A 21,283-nucleotide genomic window follows, 5' to 3' on the forward strand; every position below is an offset into this window, starting at 1 on the left:
AGAGCGGCGTGAAGAGGAGGCCGGGGCTCAGGGTTTCCCCGTTTCAGCGACATGAAAGCCCTGTCATTCTCCATTTATCGCACTGCCACGGCCTCCTGGAACAAGACCTTTTTCCTTTCCCTTTTTTTTTCCCCCCTTTAAAAAAAAAAAAGACGATTTTATCTCTAATCTTTCTTTACCTTTCCGAAGCCGGTAATTGAAAACAGAGCCGCGAGGAGGCTCTCTGCGAGCGAGCGAGCGAGCAGGCGGGCCCCCGAATGCTGACCGGGCGAAACGTGCCCACAAAAGTGCTTACTCGTCATATTGAGCTGCTTTATTTGCCGCGTGTTTCACGTCGGATGAGCGATAGCATTCTGACGAGACGGGCCGAGGGAAGAAGCCGACCTATCTGAAGTTCAGTGTAAACACCCCCACCCCACCCCTCCACGGATGGTGGCGGTGACACTGGAGGGCTTTCTACCGCAGGTTCAAGAACGGCATGCCGGGGCTGTTTAAACATTCTGATAAGCTCACGGGTCTGTTTGCCGTTGGGTTTTTTTCTGAGAGCTCGTCTGCTGGGTGGCCGGCGGGTTATCTCCCGATGCGACCGGCGGACGACAGCGTTCCAAAACCGGGATTAAGACGAGCAGAGTGCCGGGGGAGGGGCGGGCGTCTCAAGTTAACTTTACTGGATAACTCTCTTTTATTACCACTCAGCCTCATGACTTTAAAACTGTTTATGTTAGGAAGACAGACACTCTCTCTCTCCATTAATACCAATTCCAATACTCAAACTCAAGGTGATCAAAACCACAGCAGCGTTTCCTCAAATTTAAGAACCGTTAACTGCAGCTGCTAAATGCTTTAGGTCGCAGTCTGTAGTTCCTTTGCTGCACTGAGGCCGTCTCCTTTCATCAAACTTTGTTGAACATGCAACAAAAACTGTTTTTGACATTCAACGTTTCAAAACAAACCTCCTGGGAGAGTGCGTCGAGAAAATGTCTCAATCTAGTTTACCGGAACAAACCTTACGGCGCCAGTCTGGCAGTTTTTTTAATTAAAGGGTAACAACGTATTTCCCCATGTTGTTGGTGTTCGTACAGCAACTAATGGGGACAACAGTTCTGAAATCAGTGCAGTATTGAGGATGAATACTGCAGACGAAAGGCGCGTTTTTTTTTTGTCACTGACAATCAGGCCAGGAGCCCAAAAAAACAAGGTTTTATTTCTCTGCCGAGTCCTTTGCGTCATGTTGCTAGGCGCTTCTAATCACAATCCGAGCCTGTCAAAACACCTTACATTTACCTTTTTAGGTTTTAATCGGGGTCATGGAAACACCTCTCTCACACCCAGAGATGCCTTTTAACCACATTTAGCTCCAAGCCCCCGTAGCTGGATGTGCAGTTGCCGGGCAGGGAGGCACAAATGTTGAATGCTGAACATGAATGCCATTTTCAACAGTTTCACAGTGGAGGCCAATTACCATCTCCGTATCAAAATGCATTTCTGCAAAGCTAATGCGGGCGCGGTATCAGCAGTAGCTTTGTCCGCCGGTAGCTCTCGGTTGATTCAATGGGACCGATGGCCGGAATCGGCACCGATCAGGCTTTTTCACTGGTGCCGTGCTCACCAATCGAAGTAATTACTTTGAAATGAACGCCGCATTAATGGATAGAAACGACGACCCTCAACTACAAAAAACAACCCGGACTTTCCCTTTAACTACAAAAAACACAGTTCATTTTTCCTCGTGGATAATCAAGACTGGGTTTTGGCACCCGGAAATGTTTACAGAGGCAACAAGGCGGCAAATGAGGCCTCAAAAAAATGAAATGCCTGTATGACAAGGGGGCAACTAAGTGCTTCTGCAGCTCTCCCACCGCTGGCGGAGCATTGAGTGACAAGTACAAACACAGCCGGCCCGGCCCGGCATTCCAGTCCCAGCGGCTAAACACTGACTGGCTGCTGGCGACTCCCCCGCCGCTGGCACCAGAAACACCCTTAGTCGGAGAAGGGAGGATGATAGCGAGCGAGAGGTTCTCTGTCGACCGCCCCCTTGGTGACACTTCCCTTCCGAGTGGGGAATATCTTGTCGGCTCATGCGGCAGCTTTCTAAAGCAACCAAACATGACACGCAAACACGTTAAAACACCGTACGGAGCTACTTCCACTGACGAAGGGCTTACCAGTCCAACGTGTAATTACATTTGTCAGGATGAAGTGTACAAGAAATGACTCATTGGAAGGGGGAAGAGAAAAAAAAAGACAGGGGGCCCATTTACGCAAGTCTGGTCCTCTTCTGGCACAGATAAAGGCAGACTAATGATTTGAGCTCGTTGACACTGGCCCTTTAAAAGTAAAAAGCTCAGCGGCAGACACAACAGTCGGCTTATTTACGACGCTGAGAAATTAGTCATCCCTCAGAGAAGCGGGTTGAGGTTTTGCAGAGAGGGGAAGAAAAGAAGTCTCACATTGTAGCCAGCTACAGCAGGACACAGAGCCCAGCATCTGTAGTTTCCCTTCCAGTGGTCAAGCACTTTGATTCAGTGAGGTGTGGTGGAGGGAGGGGGACAAGCTGCCGTCAGCAATTTTATACAGAGGGAGGAAGAGGAGTCGGGGATAAGGAGAGGTCCTAGGGAGTAGCGGGACAGACATAATCAAACGCTCCTGTGACTTTGGTGTCTCAATCACGACGCACGCACACACAGACACACACACACTGGCCCAGAGAATAATACAAAGTCTCCTTATCTTGTGCAGACACACATATACACACAAAAAATAATCTGTATTTTTCTAAGATCTCGGTTTATTTCTCTCTCCCTCTCCGAGCTGAGCTTCTTAACATTCTTGAATTGCATCCAGTTTCTCACGCGCTTTGGCAGTGTCATGACACTCCGGGGTGAGGGACAGAGAGGGAGGCGGGGATGACTTACTGCTTATGCGACAGCCTGACATATCCCTTCCTGGCCAAAATAGAAAATAATTTCTCCCTTGTCTGGGAGGCGGTGGTTTCTTTTCCAGTTAATCGAGACCTCAGCCGACAGGCCGGATCCCAAATGTGCCCTTATTTGTTTTCCCGCGTAACTTTTCCATCTTTTTTTTTCTTCCTCTACCATGTATTTGGCGTCCTCGCCTCATGTTTGTGCTCCACCGGGTGTCCTGCATGGGCGGACGTGATCCATATACCATATATTGGTCGTGGATGGTATTTTTGGGGGGGCTGTGTGCAGAAGTCTTAACAAGAAGCGGGGGCCCCCTCGGGGAAAGCCCCAAAAAAGGTGTCTTCCTCGTTTGTTTCCAACCCACAAATCCAATCAAGGTCACAACCCTTGATACGACCGAGCGTGCAGAACTCTGGTCCGAGCAGGGCAGCTGGGATTTTGAGTTTCTTCCCCCCATCCGCCTCAATATTGCTGCGGGACGGCGCTACAGTGTACAAACGTGGGACATTCACCTTTTTGATTTTGAACAGACTGCCCGAGCACGAATGACTAGTGTGGGCCTTTCTGTCTCCGCGGTCCTCGCAGTGATGAGTCCTGTCAGGCCCCCACCCCCTCCTCACACACACACACCTTCGTCGGCTGCCCTCCCGTCCAGCCTGATTATGTGTTAAATCCGCCCGTGTGCCGGGATGGATGTGGAAAGAATGCGTGTGGGAAAGGGGGGTTGCGAGCAGGGCCGCGGAGACCCGGGGAGAGCGGCCTGGAGATAGCACCCCATTAGAGTGATAAAAGAGGCAGAGGGAGGAGAGCGGCCGACAGGACCGACGTGCAGTCCGTCCACGTCCCCCCATAGCTGATGAATGCCAGGTGGAGCGGGTCAAGCGTGATAAAGGAAACAGTTTATTTTCTTATTTAAAAAAAGAAAGCGCTCACAGCCTCTCGGTTAGGTAAACGTCTTTATAAATATCAACTCTCAACACACGCCCGGTGCGATGGGGAGCCTGTCGCCTGTGGTTTATAGAAGTGTGTTTCCACCCAGTGTCTTTTTCCTTTTTGTCTGTGTGATTCAGACATCCGATGCAGACCTGGCCCTCTGAACAAGTCTGTGTATCATCTGAAATGTTCCCATGTCTGAAAATGATCTCGCTTTCATGGTGGCATGGGAGCTCACGCTAACCAGGCAGCAACCTCCGGTTCTAAAAAAAAATGTGGAGCTAATGTTGTCTTTATTTTTTGTCGTTGTCATGGTCCCAATTAAGTGAGTCAAATGGACCATAAAGCAGAGTATGCTTCAGGGCGGGCTTTACTGTGATTGACAGGTTGCTACCCGCCAAATATGGTCACGTCCATCCATTGGTTACAAAAAAAACCCAACCAACCAACCAAGTGAACGCCGTGTTCCAAGGTGGCGACGGCCAAAAAAACACCCCAACTCGAGGATTCAAAAAGGAGGCCGTCCACAGACCGATGGGTGACGTCACAGTGACAAGTTCCACTTCCTGTGTACAGTCTGTGGTCACAAGACATGGCGAGAACTTCAATGGCGGGTTTTTAGTGTTTTGCTGCGGTGCAACACGTGGGGGGGAACAAAAGGCGCTCTCTCCCTAAAACTCTGCGGCCCATTGTTAATGCTGTCATGAGCGTTCTTTGTCAGCTATTTCAAAATGCCCCGTGTCCCGCTGAATGTTAAGACAAGCATGAAATGCTGTTTCTAAAAAAACTAAACAACTCCTGCTTCATGTTTTTCTCGTTTTTTTTCTACTTCCAGGGCATGCAATTAGAGACCGTGCCCGCTTGTTGTCACTATAGAGAGGGATGTCAATAGCTCAACGCGGAGCTTATTCCATATGCATCAATGCAGCTCGGGGCCCGTGTGTGTGTGTGTGTTGCTCTGATTAGATGTGACTTATGTTCTTTGCCTCCAATAAATGGAAGGCCCGGGTGTGGACATTCATCAGGCTCTATTTACTGGCATTTTATGCATGCTGAACTATGGCTACGGCTCTTTTTATGGACTGAAGCCTGTGGTGTTTTCCCCTACAATGCAAGAGGCCGTACATCTTGTGAGTAATTTCAGGGCAACACAGGCAGGCAGACCTGGGAAAGAAGGAAAGGGAAGAAGAAGAAGAAAATACACACAACGCCTCCTAGCCGAGTGTATTTCTCGTACTTGAAAAGCCAAAAGGACAGCTCAATTGATCTCGTCTTGCGGGTGATGTGTGGACTTTTGTAGCTGCAAAGGTTGTGGAGAAATCAAGTGCACCTGCAAGGAAGACGTGCGTTATTTATTGAGCCCTCTGCAGTGCTGGCTGACATTTTTGTTTGCAGCTTTGCATCGTCTGAACTGCGTTCAGAGTATTCTAATAGCACGCTTAAGAATTATTTTTGTATTTGTCATACTCATAAATATGAATTAATAGTTTTTCAGTTTGATTACAGGAGCAACAAAGTAACCAGCAGGTGATTATGCTCTTCTTTTCCTCGGTTTCCTCCTAGCCCATCGCAGTGCTCCAAATCGCTCTAGTTTTAAGTAAAGAAAGAGACGCTTAGCAGCAGTGTTTTTCGCTAATCTCCCACCTCAAACAAATAAAAAGAAAGAACCGAGGCTTTTCCCAAGTCCTTCCAAACAAAAAAACAAGTTAATTTCAAATAAGTGACGCAACCCGAGAACCATCGCAAGAAGAAGACGGGAAACCTCGGACACAGTGGGAAAATATGGGTGAAAAAAAAAAAACGTTAGCTCAAACGGTAAGGTGATCTGATGTCATACGGTGCTGGATTGCTGGATCCTCCCCTCCGCCCCACGCATACTTGGAATGACTCTGTCTGGCTGCCGCTACACTCCACACATACAGACAACCAGCCCATTCATCCGAGGTACCTGTGCTTAGCGGGAGATAAGTAGCTTTCCATGAGAAACAAAAGAGAGAAGATTAGCATTCCCTTAGCCCGTGTTGGAGGGCATGCAGCTTTGCCCCTCCGAGCTGAAGGAAGTGCCTGCTCGGTTGTTCGCGAGCTGAAAGATCAAAGCCAGACACTTGATTAAGTTATACTCAAAAATTGAAGCTAATGCGCCTGTAAGTACCGCTGCTGTCTCCAAAAACAAGAGTTTAACCCGAATTAAATGGCAACGTTTGATCACATGAAAGAGATGGTGCCATTGATGGAATTCAAATATCATTTATCACAGTTTTTAGCACGAGAAATCGAAAAAACAAACTTCAACACGGCGAGACACCTAACCTACTTTTAAAGATAAAAAAGAAAAGTGTTTTTTGTTACTGGGGTGAAGCGATCCAATAAAAGAATAAGGCTGGCGATGATCAATATGCTTCTTATTGTCAGAAAATACTATTGAAAGACCATGAAAAATATATCTAACCATGTCTTTTATTTTGAGGCAAGCCCTGATTCACCAGAACAACACATGTGTATCAGTCCGCAGCTGAAAATAGTCCCAAAAACATCAACTCAGAAGTATTTAAGAAACTTAAATGTATATTCCTGGGACAGTTTTACAGACGTAGCGAACTCATAAAGTATTGAGTATCGTTTTGGAATATTGTCAATCTTCCTTCCACTTAAATTTTTTTAACTCAATCTCAGACCATCAAGCAAAAGACATCTCCAGGAGTTTTGAGGGTAACATAAAGGTGGAGGTAACACGATCTCGCTCGACACAGCTGCTTCTGCTGCGTCCCGGCCTCCGCTGACAGCGGTTCCAAAGTAGCAAACAACCAATTTGAACACCTGCTTTCTCTCGTTCGGCCCCTCCTGCTGATTTACTGCATGGATTTGGAGGTGGACAATGAAGGGCATTTTTAAGATTAAACCCGCTACACCAGTGAATTTCCGGGCCTCTCCCTCCGACCGCAGGTGCATATAGAGTCCTCTACCCACAGTCCTCCTGAGAGCTATCACGCGGAGTGAGCTTCTTCTTTTTAATTTTTTTAAATGGATTGTCAGTGACGTGGAAACCCTACCTAATCGCCTTTTGTTTAGTTCATTTAACTCGCATGGAAGCAGGAATGGAGGAGGTAGCCCTTTGAGGGCCGGCGTTGCGGCTACCTTTTACTGGATGAGGTGGGAGGCTCTAAAAAAAAAAAAAGAAAGAAAGAAAGAAAGGGAGCCTTGCTGAAAGACGGGGAGGACTCTGCATTCAGGGGATGAAAGCAGAGGGTCCAAAGGTCTGACCGATCCAAAGCCCCCTGCAGCCCAAGCTAAATGTCCCCAGTCAGCAACTGAGCATTATCTCTGAATTGTGCCAATGACTACCAACCCACACTGACCCAGCTCGGGTCCCAGAGCTATGGTAGAAAAGAATGGAACAATGTGGAACTAGCTGATCGTCACCGGTGTGATTAATCCTCCCTTGATACACAAAAATGGGTGCTTTTGCAAAATCTAGACTGATTATATATATTTATATAAAATATATACACACACACACACATTTACCCCTAGCAGTATCAAGGTCAGAAGATATTCAGGATAAGACGGAAAATGAGTCGTGTTCATTCTGCTTTGGAAACTTTATTGCACTATTCTGACCTTTTGTCGACCAAACAGTTAATCAAACATTCTAGAAAATCTGTCCTGTAATTACATGATTAGAATAATAATGATATAGAGCCCTTAAGTTGTTTATTATAAAATTGGATCCCTCCTGTTTTGCCGAGTCATTTAAAATCGTCTCTGGAAGACACAGAACCAGAAGTCCCGGTAAAACAGAGCCATCCCCGCAGCACATTGTACGTCCTGCTTCCTCTGCTCTTGATGTAGGCGAGGAGAAGAAAAAAAGAAGCCGTGCAAAATTACGTAATAACTTATCGATTCTCCTCTTAGAGGAAGATTGAAGTACAGAGCCATGGGTTCTGAAGCCTCCCCGGAGGAGCCGCTCCCCGCCGCCTCTTCAAGGTGGCCAGACCACCGGTCACATATCACTTTCACCTTCATGCCACGGGGACGCAACACGGAACACCGAAGACATTGTCTTCTGACACGGAGTTCGCCTGTCTGATCGCGTCCCTCTCGAGCGGTCGGCGGGCAGGCAATTACAAAAACAGACATCTGCGCCACAGTTTGGGTAGCAAAAAGAAACAAAAAAGAAACAAAAAAGAAAAAGGGCAAAAGCTTAGAATTGCAAGGGGCATTGAGGCGCGGATCGATGAAGATGTCTGAACCTGTTAGTGCAAGAGGAGATGAGGGCCGCCGCTCCGCGGGGAGGGCTCTTTTGTCATGCAGGGAGAGGAGGGCGGGGGGCCGGGGAGGTGACTCTTCTGGCGATCAGGGGTCAACTGCTGCGATCATCCATCTTCCGTCTTGACAGTGTCCTGTCAGCCGAGGCGCTCGTGTTACTAAACACAACGGGCAGGCCTCCATTGTGGCGCTGCGCTGGTCTGCAGCCATGTGTAAATGAAGTTAATATTCACTGACCTCATGCATGGACACATGCGGGACCCCCGTGTCACCTTGGAAATAACACTATCTGACGAAAAGTCACTGGGGTCTCCGTTTTTTTTTTTTTTTTTCTGGTTGGAGGGGTAAAACAAAGTCTCTCACCAGCATAGCTGACCATGAGGCTTTTGTTTGCGTGAGAATGAGGACTGTTTACTTGGATTCTGTCTATTCATGGGATGCAGCGCCGGGCCTCAAATTTGGACCAGGCAGGTCAGATTCCAAGACCTGGATACTGATGAGTCATCACTTAGTTTTCTTTAGCAGATGGCGCAATTTGCGCCTAAAAATGTGCACCGTTTCCTTTCAGAGAAGTAAGGACGTCAAACCTGACTGACCCGTCATGCACATATTCTAGAATTCGGCACAACGTTACTCCACGAAGAGACGTTAGCGTCGCTGATTTGCATTGAGGGGGAACGTCAATAAATGCTGCTGAGGAATCTCAGTAGAAATGCGCTCTTCCTTGTGTTAAAGCTAAATCATTACATTTAGACTTTCCCCTCGGTATCTGAAGCAGTCCCATTGATTATTATCTGCACATCACTTCTCTGATGACTAAAGTATTGAGAGTCCTATTTATTCATCTACAGATGTCTGCACTATGTTGAAACCCGATACCAAACCATTTCAAATTGCGTAAAACTTTGAGTCGACTAGATCATGTTCCTATTTGCTAGTAAACTACCACTGACTCCCAACTGTTGTTCTTTCTATGAAGAAGTAACAATAACAACACTATAAAAAAGTAGGCCATCTTGGATAACTACGTTATCGACTTATCGCACAATATAAATAGACATGACCTCGATTATCTCAACGCTATCGGCATATAGTACGATATATCGACATGACCTAGGATTTTTTTACGTTATCTACCTATTATACGATGTGTGGAAATGACCTCGACATTTTTTGTGTTATCGATTTATCGTACAGACATGACCGCGAAGATTTTCCCGTTATCGACTTATCCTACGATAAATGGACATGGACGCGATTATTTTTTACGTTATCGACTTAAGCGAGGTCATGTCCGTGTATCGACCTCGATTACTTTTTGCCGACCTCGATACTGCGCATTCCTTTACATAAAACACCAACATTTTAGCCAACATGTCAGAATTGTATTAATTTGTTTGGCTGTGTTATTTTATTTGTGTTTTATATTATTTCGACTAGTTTTGGGACAATATATCGAGAGATATCGCGACAGGTCCAGTAATGAGCCTGGGAAAAAAACTTGGTTGATACTGAAACTGATACTACAAACAGCACACGGCTCAAGAGTTAATCTGGAAAATGTGCAGATGCAGACTTGTTTTTAATGCTCCTTATAGTATTTCCTAGTGTTTCTAGTGAAAACCAGTTGGAGCAAATAATTAGTGGCGACAGGTCCTTTTGCTTTCCTGCCATTGTTCTAGCATGCGACTCTTATGAATGTAACTTTGAGACAAATATTTACCCAGCCAAACGACTTTGTGAATGAGCCTCCCGGTGAAAGTTGTGTTTTTTTCACTTCTGAAATGAGCCATTTGTATTTAATTTGACATGTTGACAGGGAGGCCGGATCCCAGAGAAAGCCCAGCTGGCACCAGCTCAGGCGAGTGTATCCCGGGAAACAACTTCTTCTTGCTTTTACTTCTCATTTTAAAAAAAAAGGAAAAAAAAGGGGGGCACTGGATGTGGAGTTAAAAGAAACACGGTTTCACTACAGCTCGCTAAGATCCAGAATTCAAACATTGTGCAGTCTCTTCATCCTCGGGAGGTAACTGTGCTTTAGCTCCTCCTAATGAGAAGGCATTAGTGGAGCACGGGGATACAGCAGTATCTTGTGCTCATGGAGACAAGTCTACATGCTGTTCTCTGTAAAGCAACTTCAGCTCAAATCTAACAACCTTTTCATTGGCCTTTTTTTCTTTTCTTTTTGTAATTTGAACAACCATTGTTCCCCTTGCTGCAGAAACTTGCTTTGAAATCACAATGTCTTTGTCCGGTCCACAGCAGACACAGAGACCTTTATTTTGAAGGCAATGGAGGAAGTAGGAAGGGAAAGACAACTTTCAAAGTGACCAGATGCTTATGATCACGAATTACAGACAAACAAACGGGCGGAGTGGGCTGTCACAATTCTACGATTTTCACAACGCTGTTATCGAGACGTATTTATCGAAACACCTGTCAAATCCATATTCAACTTTTATTGTGAGTTTTGTCTCTTTACATATCTCTAAATCTCAAATTTAGAGATATGTAATCCATAAGGAAAATTACTGTTAGATGTTCATGGACATCGAACTTATACGAAAACTTAAACTTATATATATATATATATATATATATATATATATATATATATATATATATATATATATATATATATATAAATAAATAAGTGTATTTAGAGATATTTTTGAAGCAAAAACAAAATACAATAATCCCCCTGTAACACCTTTATTAATGTGAACACTTTCTGTAGTTTTTACACAGGTGTCGCCATGGATTATGGGAATTTGTAATTGGGCATTTTTATACTATTTGTTAAACCAAACAACAATGTATTAATTCATTAAGACAATGGCTAATATAGTAATCAATAATGAAAATAATGGTTAAAGAGCAAATTAATGGTGTTCTTTTTTTTATTGTTTAGTCTATGAACTTTATTATTTCAATTACCTGAACAGATTCAAATGTCTTCTTCTGTCTGACCAACAGTCCAAAACACACACATATATTTACATGTACGGTGGTATTAAACCTCCTCACATTGCTTCTAATTCTGGCATTTTTACGTAACACAACTTTAATGATTAAATCTGAACAATCCTTTGGTATATCTCAACCCAAGTGATCCATCTCAGGACACCACCTGTACTGTACGGGTGGAACATCCCGAGCAGAGAATTAGACATCTGTGTGACTGACTGCTACCTGCCGGGCCAAGACAACAAGGAGGTAGAAGCCCTGGGCTGTGGAAGAATGCTGCCATTCACGGGAAGCCGACACCGGCGGTGACGGGATGAGCTCCCATCCGTCACCAATTTATTTCAATCTTGAGTGATTTAGGTCCATTTGGGTCTCTTGTGGATTCGACGCACACCTGCTATTTGCATAATTAAGCTCTGGAGCGGTGGTAAAAGACAGCCATTTGGTGTATTAAATTCACACCTTATCAATCAGGGGAGCGCCAAGATGCATGAGGACCTCCTGTCTCTTGGCTTCCTGCCTTCATTTGAAATGCTAAATGTAGCTTTCCCCCCCCCCCTCCAGGCCAGGAGGTGGGCCTCGCCGCCTGGTGCCTTCCGTACACGTTAGCTGCCGTGGTCAGGCCCTTGACAGCTCAGCCCCTCCCCCTCCCTCCCGTCCCTCGGGGGCTCAAATCATCAATCAGTCTCCAACTAACTTCTGTCCAACTCCCTGACAGTCGAGATGGATGGTGCCGGCGTCTACAGGATGCTGTATCCTCTCATTAATTCTCTTGTTAGCGTGCAGCGATAGCAGAAAGATAGAGCCTTGTTTTATCTGGGGTTTCCACCAGATAGAGGCCGCTCTCGCTCTCCCCTGGTCGAGGGTCAACAGTTAATCATTTCCCAGCCACTGGTTACTTAGTGCCACAATGATGCGATGTGTCAAAAAAAGGGACAACATACATTCCCGGGATTGAGCGCGAACAAAGGCGCCAATGTCCCACCACAAGGGCCCTCTCTCCGTCCCGAACGGCTCCGCGGCCCCTCGGCCGCCAGTGGCCGGCGCTGAACAAGACCAGCGGGATGAATGGGCGCTATTTTCCGCCACACGCACGGCCTTCGCAAAATGAAGAACCCCCGCGCGCGGCAGGCTGCGGGGACACTTCAACTGGCCGTTTCCAAACACCCATTACACTGAGACCAGTGAACGCAGCAGGCGGGGCGGGGGAGTGGCATTTACTGCCAAAGATTTGCCACACAAAGAGTTAAAGAGAGACAGTGGAGAGGGGGGGGGGGGGGGGAGAGCGGGACAAGGGGTCTCTCATCGCTGACGGTGATGAATGAGTGGACCGCAACACGTTTTCAGAGGAGGCCATTCGCATCCACAGAAGGAGGGGGACGGGCTTTTCAAATGACAAGGCTGACAGCTCAACTTGCTTCGCTCCACCTGCACCCGGCCCGCCGGCGGCCATGTTGCACATCGTAGCACACCGCCGATACCAGAGCGAGGGGACGACGAAGGGAGTGCCATGTCGGGGTCATTCGACGATGTATCGACGATGTATCGTCCCAGAAATCATTGCGATACACGATATTATCGTCACTATTCTTATCATGATATAATATCATAGGCATGCAAGTGAATCCCCTCCTAAGAGCAACACACTTTTAATTCTGAAGAATATTCAGACATTGGAATTTGAAAGTGAAAAATGTAATATCCTTAATATATAAAACAAAATCAAATAACGCACAATTAATAAAATGTTGTGCCAAAACAATTTGGCACAGCGGTATACAACATGCATTATTTAAGACAATATCCTGCCAATTGCTCAATGGTAAGAATAATCCTTAAATATCAATATATTAGCGATAAGTTTGGACCCGTACTTGTATAGCGCTTTTTGGTCTTCCGACCACTCAAAGCGCTTTAACACTACATGACATCATTCACCCATTCACACACTGATGAGATTCAACCATTCATACACCGTAGGCGCAGCTACGGGAGCAATTTAAGTTTAAGTGTCTTGCTCAAGGACACATCGACATGGGCAATTGGAGCCGGGGATCGAACTGCCGATCCTCTAAATGACGGACGACGCTGCTCACCACTGAGTCACAGTCGCCCTGTTTGACCCCAACAACAACATTTGGCTTCAACCAAAACACACACCAGAGCCTCAGGTGATAAGCTAATGTCCATATATTGAACGATAAGTAGAGTCATCCTTGTGACTGTCAACGCAATCTGGAAACCCTCACTACTTTCCAATGTTGGAATGTGGGAGTTAATTTTATTTTTTGGGCTCAGAGATCAAATCTACTGAGAAACTTGTTTGAACAGTTAAATGAGAATGTGACACACACACCTATGATCAGAGACTTGGCATTGACTTTCTCAAGCACTCTTTTTTGAAAGATTTTTATCATGTTCTATCTGTACAAACAAGTTCGCAGGTGTAAACTCTGTCATCATCCCTCTCTCCAAATGACGGCAGGCCCCTCCCCCTCCAGTTTGCCCATTCAAAACAACACTTTTTTTTGCCGTTTCGGACCACACTTCGTTTCCTCGAGGCATACTGAACCCTTTCAAACAAACAAAAAAGGTGCAGCATCACCCAGATGCATCATTACATAAATATGTGCTTTTGCCCCGCCAAGACAAGCTGGTCCAAACGTCATGGACTTCACGTTTCTTAACGGTCACGGCCACTTGGACTTATAGCTCTGCGGGTTTCGGCCTCCAGCAATACTTTGAATGGCTTTTGAGATTGTGCTCGGGGAGGGGGAGAACTACTGAATGGACGTTTTCATTTCAGCCGCCGGAAGAAATGCTGATGGTGCACCGCGATGCTCATTTTATTTAGATTAACTACCCGTTACTACAAAAAGGCCTCTCATGCCCCGGCGGAGATAAAGCTCATAAAAAAGGTGCGGCGTCGAGACTGGAATTTGATCCGCACGCAGACTCTAAACACGCCGCACTGCCGTCTGTGCCGTGCTATTTGTTTTAGTTGACACGATTCACAGGGACATGCAACAGTCCGTGGGTCACGGGGGCTGAGACTTCCCCGTAGCTGTCATGCAGTCGCTCTCCCCCGTGGAAAATAAGCAGTGGGCTTTCTTCCCACAGTGGTGCACGGCTGGATAAAACCACAAAGAACAATAGACGGAGCTCCTTGCGGTTGAACCCTCGAGCGTCAGAGACGACTCGAGGCGGACTGTGTTTCTCTAAACGACACGGCCTAATACATTTCATTAGCACACCTCCCTCAGTGGGGTCCCTAATGGATGACGGCGTGGCCTAAAAGATCGTCCTGCTAGGGACACTAATTTGTTCTTAGACACATTCCATTCAATTATTGCTGGCTGCTGCTCCTCATAAGCTGCTTAGATTGAGGTTGCCCAGAGAGGAGGGGAAAAAGAAGCTTGGCTGACAGGGGCAGGCCACTTAAGTTGTGTGACCTAACTCACCCACCTCCCCCTTTTTTAAATCCACTGTGATTTTTATCTTTCAAGTCAGGTGCCCGCTGGAAATAATCCCCCGGAGTGACAGAGAGCACGTTATTGTTAATTGAAGCAGCACGATCCGGCACCACAACAAGGCCGGAGCGAGCCGCTTGCGAAGGCTCGTCTTTGCCCTTCCTGTTGGGCTCCTTCGCAAATATCCCCGAGGCCCTGAATGCCACATGGCGGCCGGCTATTTGTTTTGCCTCTCTCCGTCGGGGTCGTCTGGTTCCGGTGGTGGAACGACGATACGGGGGGGAAGAAAACAAAAACAGTCCGGACTTCCTCTAGACCGGTGTGATTGTCTTGGTTCCAGGCCAGTGAGGAAGACACCGGAGGGGTCGGAGTAAACTCCAGCTCTTGTTTGATCCCAGTGAGTCAACACAATCACGGCTAATAAAGAGCCTCGCGACCAATTAGCAGCGAGGCTATGACATCGTTTGGCCTCAATATTTTATCCATCTTCCCCGCCGTTAAGTCAGATGCTTGAATCCCATTTGCAAGCACAACTATTCAGCCGGCGGTGGCCGAATTGCCAATCGCCTGCTTTGCATAATCAAATCACAAATATTCCCCAGTTGATTGTGTTGTTTTTCTTTTGTTGTGTGAAATCCAAGGACGCCCCATACGTATTTATAAAAGCTAATTCAAGAAGAAACAACAATAAGGAGCAAATACAAAAATAAATAAAAGGGTACTCACGTTCACACGAGTCCCCTTTCTGGTGAAATCCAGCCTTGCATATACATTTCCCTATGGGCACGAGCCACTCCCCTTCGGCGCTGCAGTGCATCTTGGGGGAGTTGTCGGCCTCCTCCTCGGCGTCGCTCACGCACGCGCCCTCCACCTCCACCAGCGAGGAGAACTCGGACCCCGTCACGGTGTCCGGGAACGTGGCCAGGTTCTCGATGATGGACCAGCACTTCTTGTAGTAGACCTTGACCGACACCAGGGCGATGCACGCGCCCACGTCCTGGAAGGCCAGGTAGAAGCCCCTGCGGGACAGGGGCCCGATGATGCGCACCTCCGTGTTCAGCTTCATCTTCCGCTCGCCCAGGTCGCCCTGCGTGAAGCTCTCGTCCGCGGCGATCGTGTCGATCTTCACGTACTGGTTCTCCCGCAGGCTCCGGCCCACCTCCGAATCCGTCTCCTGGTAGTACAGGTTGAACGTCTCCTTGCAAGTGCCCACCACACCGGGCAGGCTGTTACAATCCCTCAGGGTGAACTTCAGTTCTACAAAAATTCTCTGGGCAGTGCCCTTCTCTATCCAGTTAGTCCGAAGCCAGTTGTTCTGATTGGGCTCCATGACTTGGCACACCTGGTACGTGCGGATGGGCGTGTAGTTCTCGTCCAAGCCGCTGATCTCTTCCCACTGGAAAAAAGCAAGAAGACATTCGGGAATCAACGCGTACATTTGAGGAATACGTGTGGATGTGGCTGGCGGCTACTCTGTCATGAATGTGGCGAAAGGTTGAAGAAATATCGTCATTTTTTTCTTTATTGGACACAATAAACTGCCGTGAGTGAATGTCTCTGATGGTTGCTCAAGTTTATCTGCTCCTGCTCGCATTACTTATTTAAAAAAAGTTTCCCGCAGCCTGCTTTTAATCAGACTAGCAGGTTGGACGTGTAGCCCAAGGCCCTTTGTGCTCTGAATGTCAAAGGCCGGCAGAGCATTCTTTATCTTTTGTTTAAAGGGGGAGCGATATCGCCGACTGGTCCTCAAGTGTGTCCCAATGCCCTCCTCTAAATATTAGTATTCCCGTCACAGATGTGGGAAGCTGGAAGAAGAACAAATGGATAGATACGGAGCGCGCCGGTGTGATGCAGACATTCTGCGGACTTACCCCATTGGGAGGATAGGAGATCCACTCCAGTTCTGTCTGCTGTGCCTTGGAGTCCAGCAGAGTCACTAGTGACAGGAAACCGAGAGGCAGGTGGTTAAATCTCACCGGGGACACCGGGACTGCATATTACTGCCACACATCGATACCTATAGCGCATATACCCGTGACCTAATTCCTACCAGAAGCAGCTAAAGCTGGAACATTCATTAATATATATAGCCCCTATAGTGAGATATATATATATATATATATATATATATATATATATATATATATATATATATATATATATATATATATATAAATAATCACACACACACACACACACACACACACACACACACACACATACACACACAGATATATGCACTGCAGCAGACAGGTCCTCGTGTCTGCGGGGGAACTTTCTGAGAGACAAATGAAGACACTGACAGTGCGCATTGAGATTAAATAAAGAGCCATACATTTTTTTTTACAAAAAAACACGCGCATTAGAACGTGCCGGGAATCATTACGCGTAATATTTAAGCGCATTTACGCATTTTGGTTTTTACGCATCCGTTTATTATTGGAAGTTGTTGCGTTAAGGTCAAAGCTGCTGCTGCTGCTGCTGCTTTTCATCCCGACGCACACACGGCCAATGCGCTTCAACTCAAGAACATGTTCATTTAAACACATATATAATACAAAATAAAACGGAAATTTGTCCAAATTTGTCCTGTTTTATGTCCCGGAAGCGTCCGTGAGAGCGCATAGCGGCAACCACGGAGAGGGCTTTTTTTTCTCCACCAAAACATGAAGTTGTTTTATTTAATAATCAGCAGGCAGCATTGTGAGAGCCAGGACGCATCGCTGTAAAAATAAAATATATATATAAATAATCATGCTCTGGTTCTATGTTACAGGGGACAGTATGGAGGTCTGCTGAAATCCCGCATTTTAAGCGCCGAGGCTTTACGTTCCATATCAGCTATAACATCCGCACGGCGCGCGGTTATAACGCCGTAGTCCCGCTGGAGACACAACCAATACCTGCCCTTGTGATTTTCTGTTTTTACGCACGACATCATTTCACTTAAGTCCTCCAGAATCCAATCGACTAAAAGTGGTATTTTTTTCCAGCCATCTGGCGATATTTGAACCACCCCCCCTCTCTCTTATTTTGGTGCTTTATAGCTTTGACTCCGATCAGCTGGAGCGTCTCGGTGCAGATTACGGCTCCGCACCAATCCCCCCCTTGAACCCCCCCTCCTTTCCCGCAAGACACAGACAGTTAAGAGCCGAGGCCACTTTGTGGAGGAAATGCCCCTCCAGAAGAACTGCGTCCAGACTGAAGACTCACTCCCGAGCCCCGCCGGAACCATCGATCCGCCGGTATTAGCCTACCTAGTTGTGTCGTGATGGATTGATAATCTATAACGAGTTGTGCCGAAAACGCTGGAGTCAAATCATAATAAATATATATGTTTTTTAAAACAGCTCCGGCGTCAATAATCCGTGTCGTCGCCGTGCGTAAAAGCACCGAGAGGTCGCTTGGAGCAGCCCCGGGAGCAGACGCTGCCATCCCCGCACACCGGCCTCGTTCTGACGGGGCTTTGGCTTTACAAAAAAACAACAACAAAAAAAACACAATCCAGCTATTTGTCAAAGCTTCGCGTGGGCTTTTTCAAACAGGGGAACATAGAAAGAAAACAAGGGAAGCCCGCTGCTGAATGCGTTGACAGCTCTCCGCTGGTTCCGCAGCTCGTTTTCCCCGCAGCGCGATGGGGGAGAAGAGAGCCAAACTTTCGGAACTTACCTTCCTTCGTGTTCTGTGCTTCTCCGCTGTATACGTGACAGCAAACATGAAGGCAAAATGTAATCCACAGACACGAGGTGGACCTGGAGAGCATGGTGCAAGCCGCGGGTTTCCTTTTTCTTCTCTTTTTTAATCTCGACCGTAACTCTCTGTGCCACCGCCTCGCGTGCTTCCCATTGACGACACTGAGAGCGGCTCTGTGTACAACAATCCGCTGGTCCCCACTCAAATAGCGTCTGCCGCCGCTGGGCGGAGTCTGTGGCTTCGGCGGTGTCTGTCAAGGTGACGGGCGGCGCGCTGCTCCAATCGCTGCGCGGAGGCGGGAGCGGTCTGGAAAACCGGGGGCCAATGAGCGCGCGGAGGGAGGCTGGTGGGCGGGGGGAGGCTCGCGCACGGCGGAAGAAATGTCACAACTTGCTTGGTTGAGATATTTTTGGTTTTCTTCGGGAAAATACACGCTCTTGTTCGACACGCACACGCGCGCGCGCGCACGCACGCGCACAATAGAAGAAGCATATAGGACAAGAGGACTCCTGGTAGGTTGAAGTCGCTGCTGTGATGCTCAATGAGCCCCCACGGTGTTCAAAGTGTGTTTCATGTTCCTGCTCCGTCACCTTTGAGACTTTATTAAACGTCAATCTGGTGCATGTGACTTTTAATCGGCCTGTTTTAAAGACAAAAAAAAAGGCATTTTCTTTAGCATTTAAAGGCATTTTCTGTTTGTTTTCCTTCTATTTTATCACTTCTTATTTAGACTGACATACGACAGACTCAAAGCTTACTTGGCTCATTTGATTTTTGCATTATTTTAATTACATGTTTTAGACTTATTTCTTCCTTTTTTGGAGTGGCACATCGGAGACCTCCGCGCCATATATGTCTGGATATATTTCCAGAAAAATAACCGGCACATGTGCTGCAAAATTGTAAAAGTTAGGATGCAACAGCTCTAATATATAATATAATTATAATTTTTTCAGAGACGATCATCACTGTCTTTCAGGGGCTGTAGCGGGCTTTGTGTTATAGCTATGAGCTTTGAACATTTCTAAACTAAACAGTTTTGGAATTGTGAATGACTGTAGAGTCGGGGACTTTTGCAGTTTCAATGAGTCGTATTCATGTGTGATTATGTTTGTCTTAGGCATTTCACAGGGAGATCCCTTTTTTAAACTTGGCGTCCCCGTATAAATGACGTGTTATGACCTGTGGGATAAGCACAGCGTCATGAAACTGTGCAATCCCAAAATGAAGGCCAATGCAATCGGAGGGTTTGTGAATATACTGAGGTTTCTGAGCAGTTTCCAGAACAAAAGTGCATCGACATCCATATCACAAAATTAAAAAAAAAAAAAAAGTCAAACGTTTTTTATACAAAATCACATCATGGTATCTTTGGATCTTAACGTGGTAGTCTGGAGGGATTACAAAAATATGCTTTTTTAATCAATTATTTTAATGGTCAAATATGGTTGAATTTAGCACCAATTCTGTGCAACAAATGGTATCAACCCCAAAAAATTGCTGCAACAATTTCACAGCACAGGAATGGCCGTCATATACCTTCATAATACTGTTCTACACCCTGATACACTCTCAAAGTTCATTCATTTATTATTATTTCAATTGGTGATGTTCACCACTACGTGGGATCTACTGTTGACCCACTATCTCCCTTAACCCCCCTCCCTATTAAGACAAATATATATATATATTGTATATTTTGGCCTCTAGGGGGTGAAGCAGTTAAAGAGTTTCCGACACCGTGTCAAAGTCTTTTCCTTTCAGCTCCTGGGTTCTAGTTTGTGACGGCGTCTTTAATGTTTGAGCCACATGGCGAGACACTAAATGGTGTTTTTAATCTGTGGAAGGTCACTTTAAGCCAGGGAGAGTCCCACTGCGACGACGGCACCCGGCTCATTAACGCTCTGCTGCTTGAGAGACTTTCACCGAGAAGATGGAGGAACCGGCGGGGGTCTTGAACAGGAAACAAAGACAAACAACGACGGCGACGACAACAAACGCAATTAGGAAGTCGAAAGTGGATTTCCAACTTTCGTGGTTGACTTGAAATATCACTTAAAAATGAAAGCATAAAGCGGAGCTCATTATCCCTCTACACATACAGCATTTCGGTGCAGGTCACTAATTAATCTCCATTACCTCCCAACACGCAAAACAGCTGTAATTATGGACACAAATATTGATTAATAAACTGTGTACATAAAAATGGACAGAAGCAGACAAGGACTCCCTTCAAGGTTTATTTACCTCTGCTTTTCTGTATTTGTGTGTTTGTTTGGCCTGTTTATTATGCAAATTGCCGCTAATCCTTTTTGCCCTTGATACACAGCCGAGTCCTGCGTGAAAGTGTTTAACTAATGATTGTTGAATTAATCTGGATTACTGTTACCTTGATCATAAACCGTCTGTGTCACACCACCACTGAACCAGTATCTGTCCATTTATTACAACTTGTGTCTTATCGGCGCCGTTCGTCCGTAGCTCCCTCGCTCTCCAAAGTCCTCTGTTGGGTTTCTGAGAATTTGGGTATTTTAAGGAGCCGAGTACACGATTGCCAACCGAGTGCACATGGTGATTCTTTTCCAGCCTTGAGGCCTTTTACACACCGGGGGATGTGACAAATAAGCGTTGCGAAAATACAAAATACTTCCCTGCGAATTTGTGCCACAGTTGCAAAACTTGTTTATTCAAAGGGTCCCATGGATTTGTGCAACTAGTGGAGCAACCACACGGCTCCTATTGACCCAGAGAAGCATCTGGCTGTCTGTCTGAGCTAAAGTGTTGTATAACTTAAGCTACTGCAAGCTTTTTCTTATTGACTTTCCTTTCATTGAAATGCTTTGAGGGAATTTGAATTCCCTCTGGTAAACAATTACGCAGTGTGTATAACTAGGGCATTTATTGTGAAAGGCAAAACAAAATGGAAGTATGCGCAAGCCCCCAGGAAGACCCCCGCGCTTTGAAGCACATTTTAAAGAGTGGCCAAACCATGGGTCACGTGATGTCATTTGTCCCATAGACGGACAATTA

At 46.3% G+C, this 21,283-nt stretch overlaps 1 protein-coding gene across 3 annotated transcripts in view; it reads right to left on the reverse strand.

Annotated features, from left to right (window-relative positions):
* The window catches only part of epha7 (eph receptor A7), an 80,175-nt gene extending 61,826 nt beyond the window's left edge, over positions 1 to 18,349 (reverse strand). For all 3 annotated transcript variants that reach the window (XM_079214679.1, XM_079214680.1, XM_079214678.1), the window contains exons 1-3: positions 18,230 to 18,349; positions 16,432 to 16,496; positions 15,287 to 15,956 (exon numbers count right to left, since the gene is read on the reverse strand). In XM_079214679.1, the coding sequence (XP_079070805.1) occupies positions 15,287 to 15,956; positions 16,432 to 16,496; positions 18,230 to 18,323 (829 nt within the window). In that variant the 5' untranslated portion in view covers positions 18,324 to 18,349. The remainder of the gene's footprint in view (positions 1 to 15,286; positions 15,957 to 16,431; positions 16,497 to 18,229) is intronic.
* Positions 18,350 to 21,283: the final 2,934 nt, after the last annotated feature.

This window comes from Taurulus bubalis (genome assembly GCF_910589615.1).
Source record: "Taurulus bubalis genome assembly, chromosome: 3".
Taxonomy (NCBI): domain Eukaryota; kingdom Metazoa; phylum Chordata; class Actinopteri; order Perciformes; family Cottidae; genus Taurulus; species Taurulus bubalis.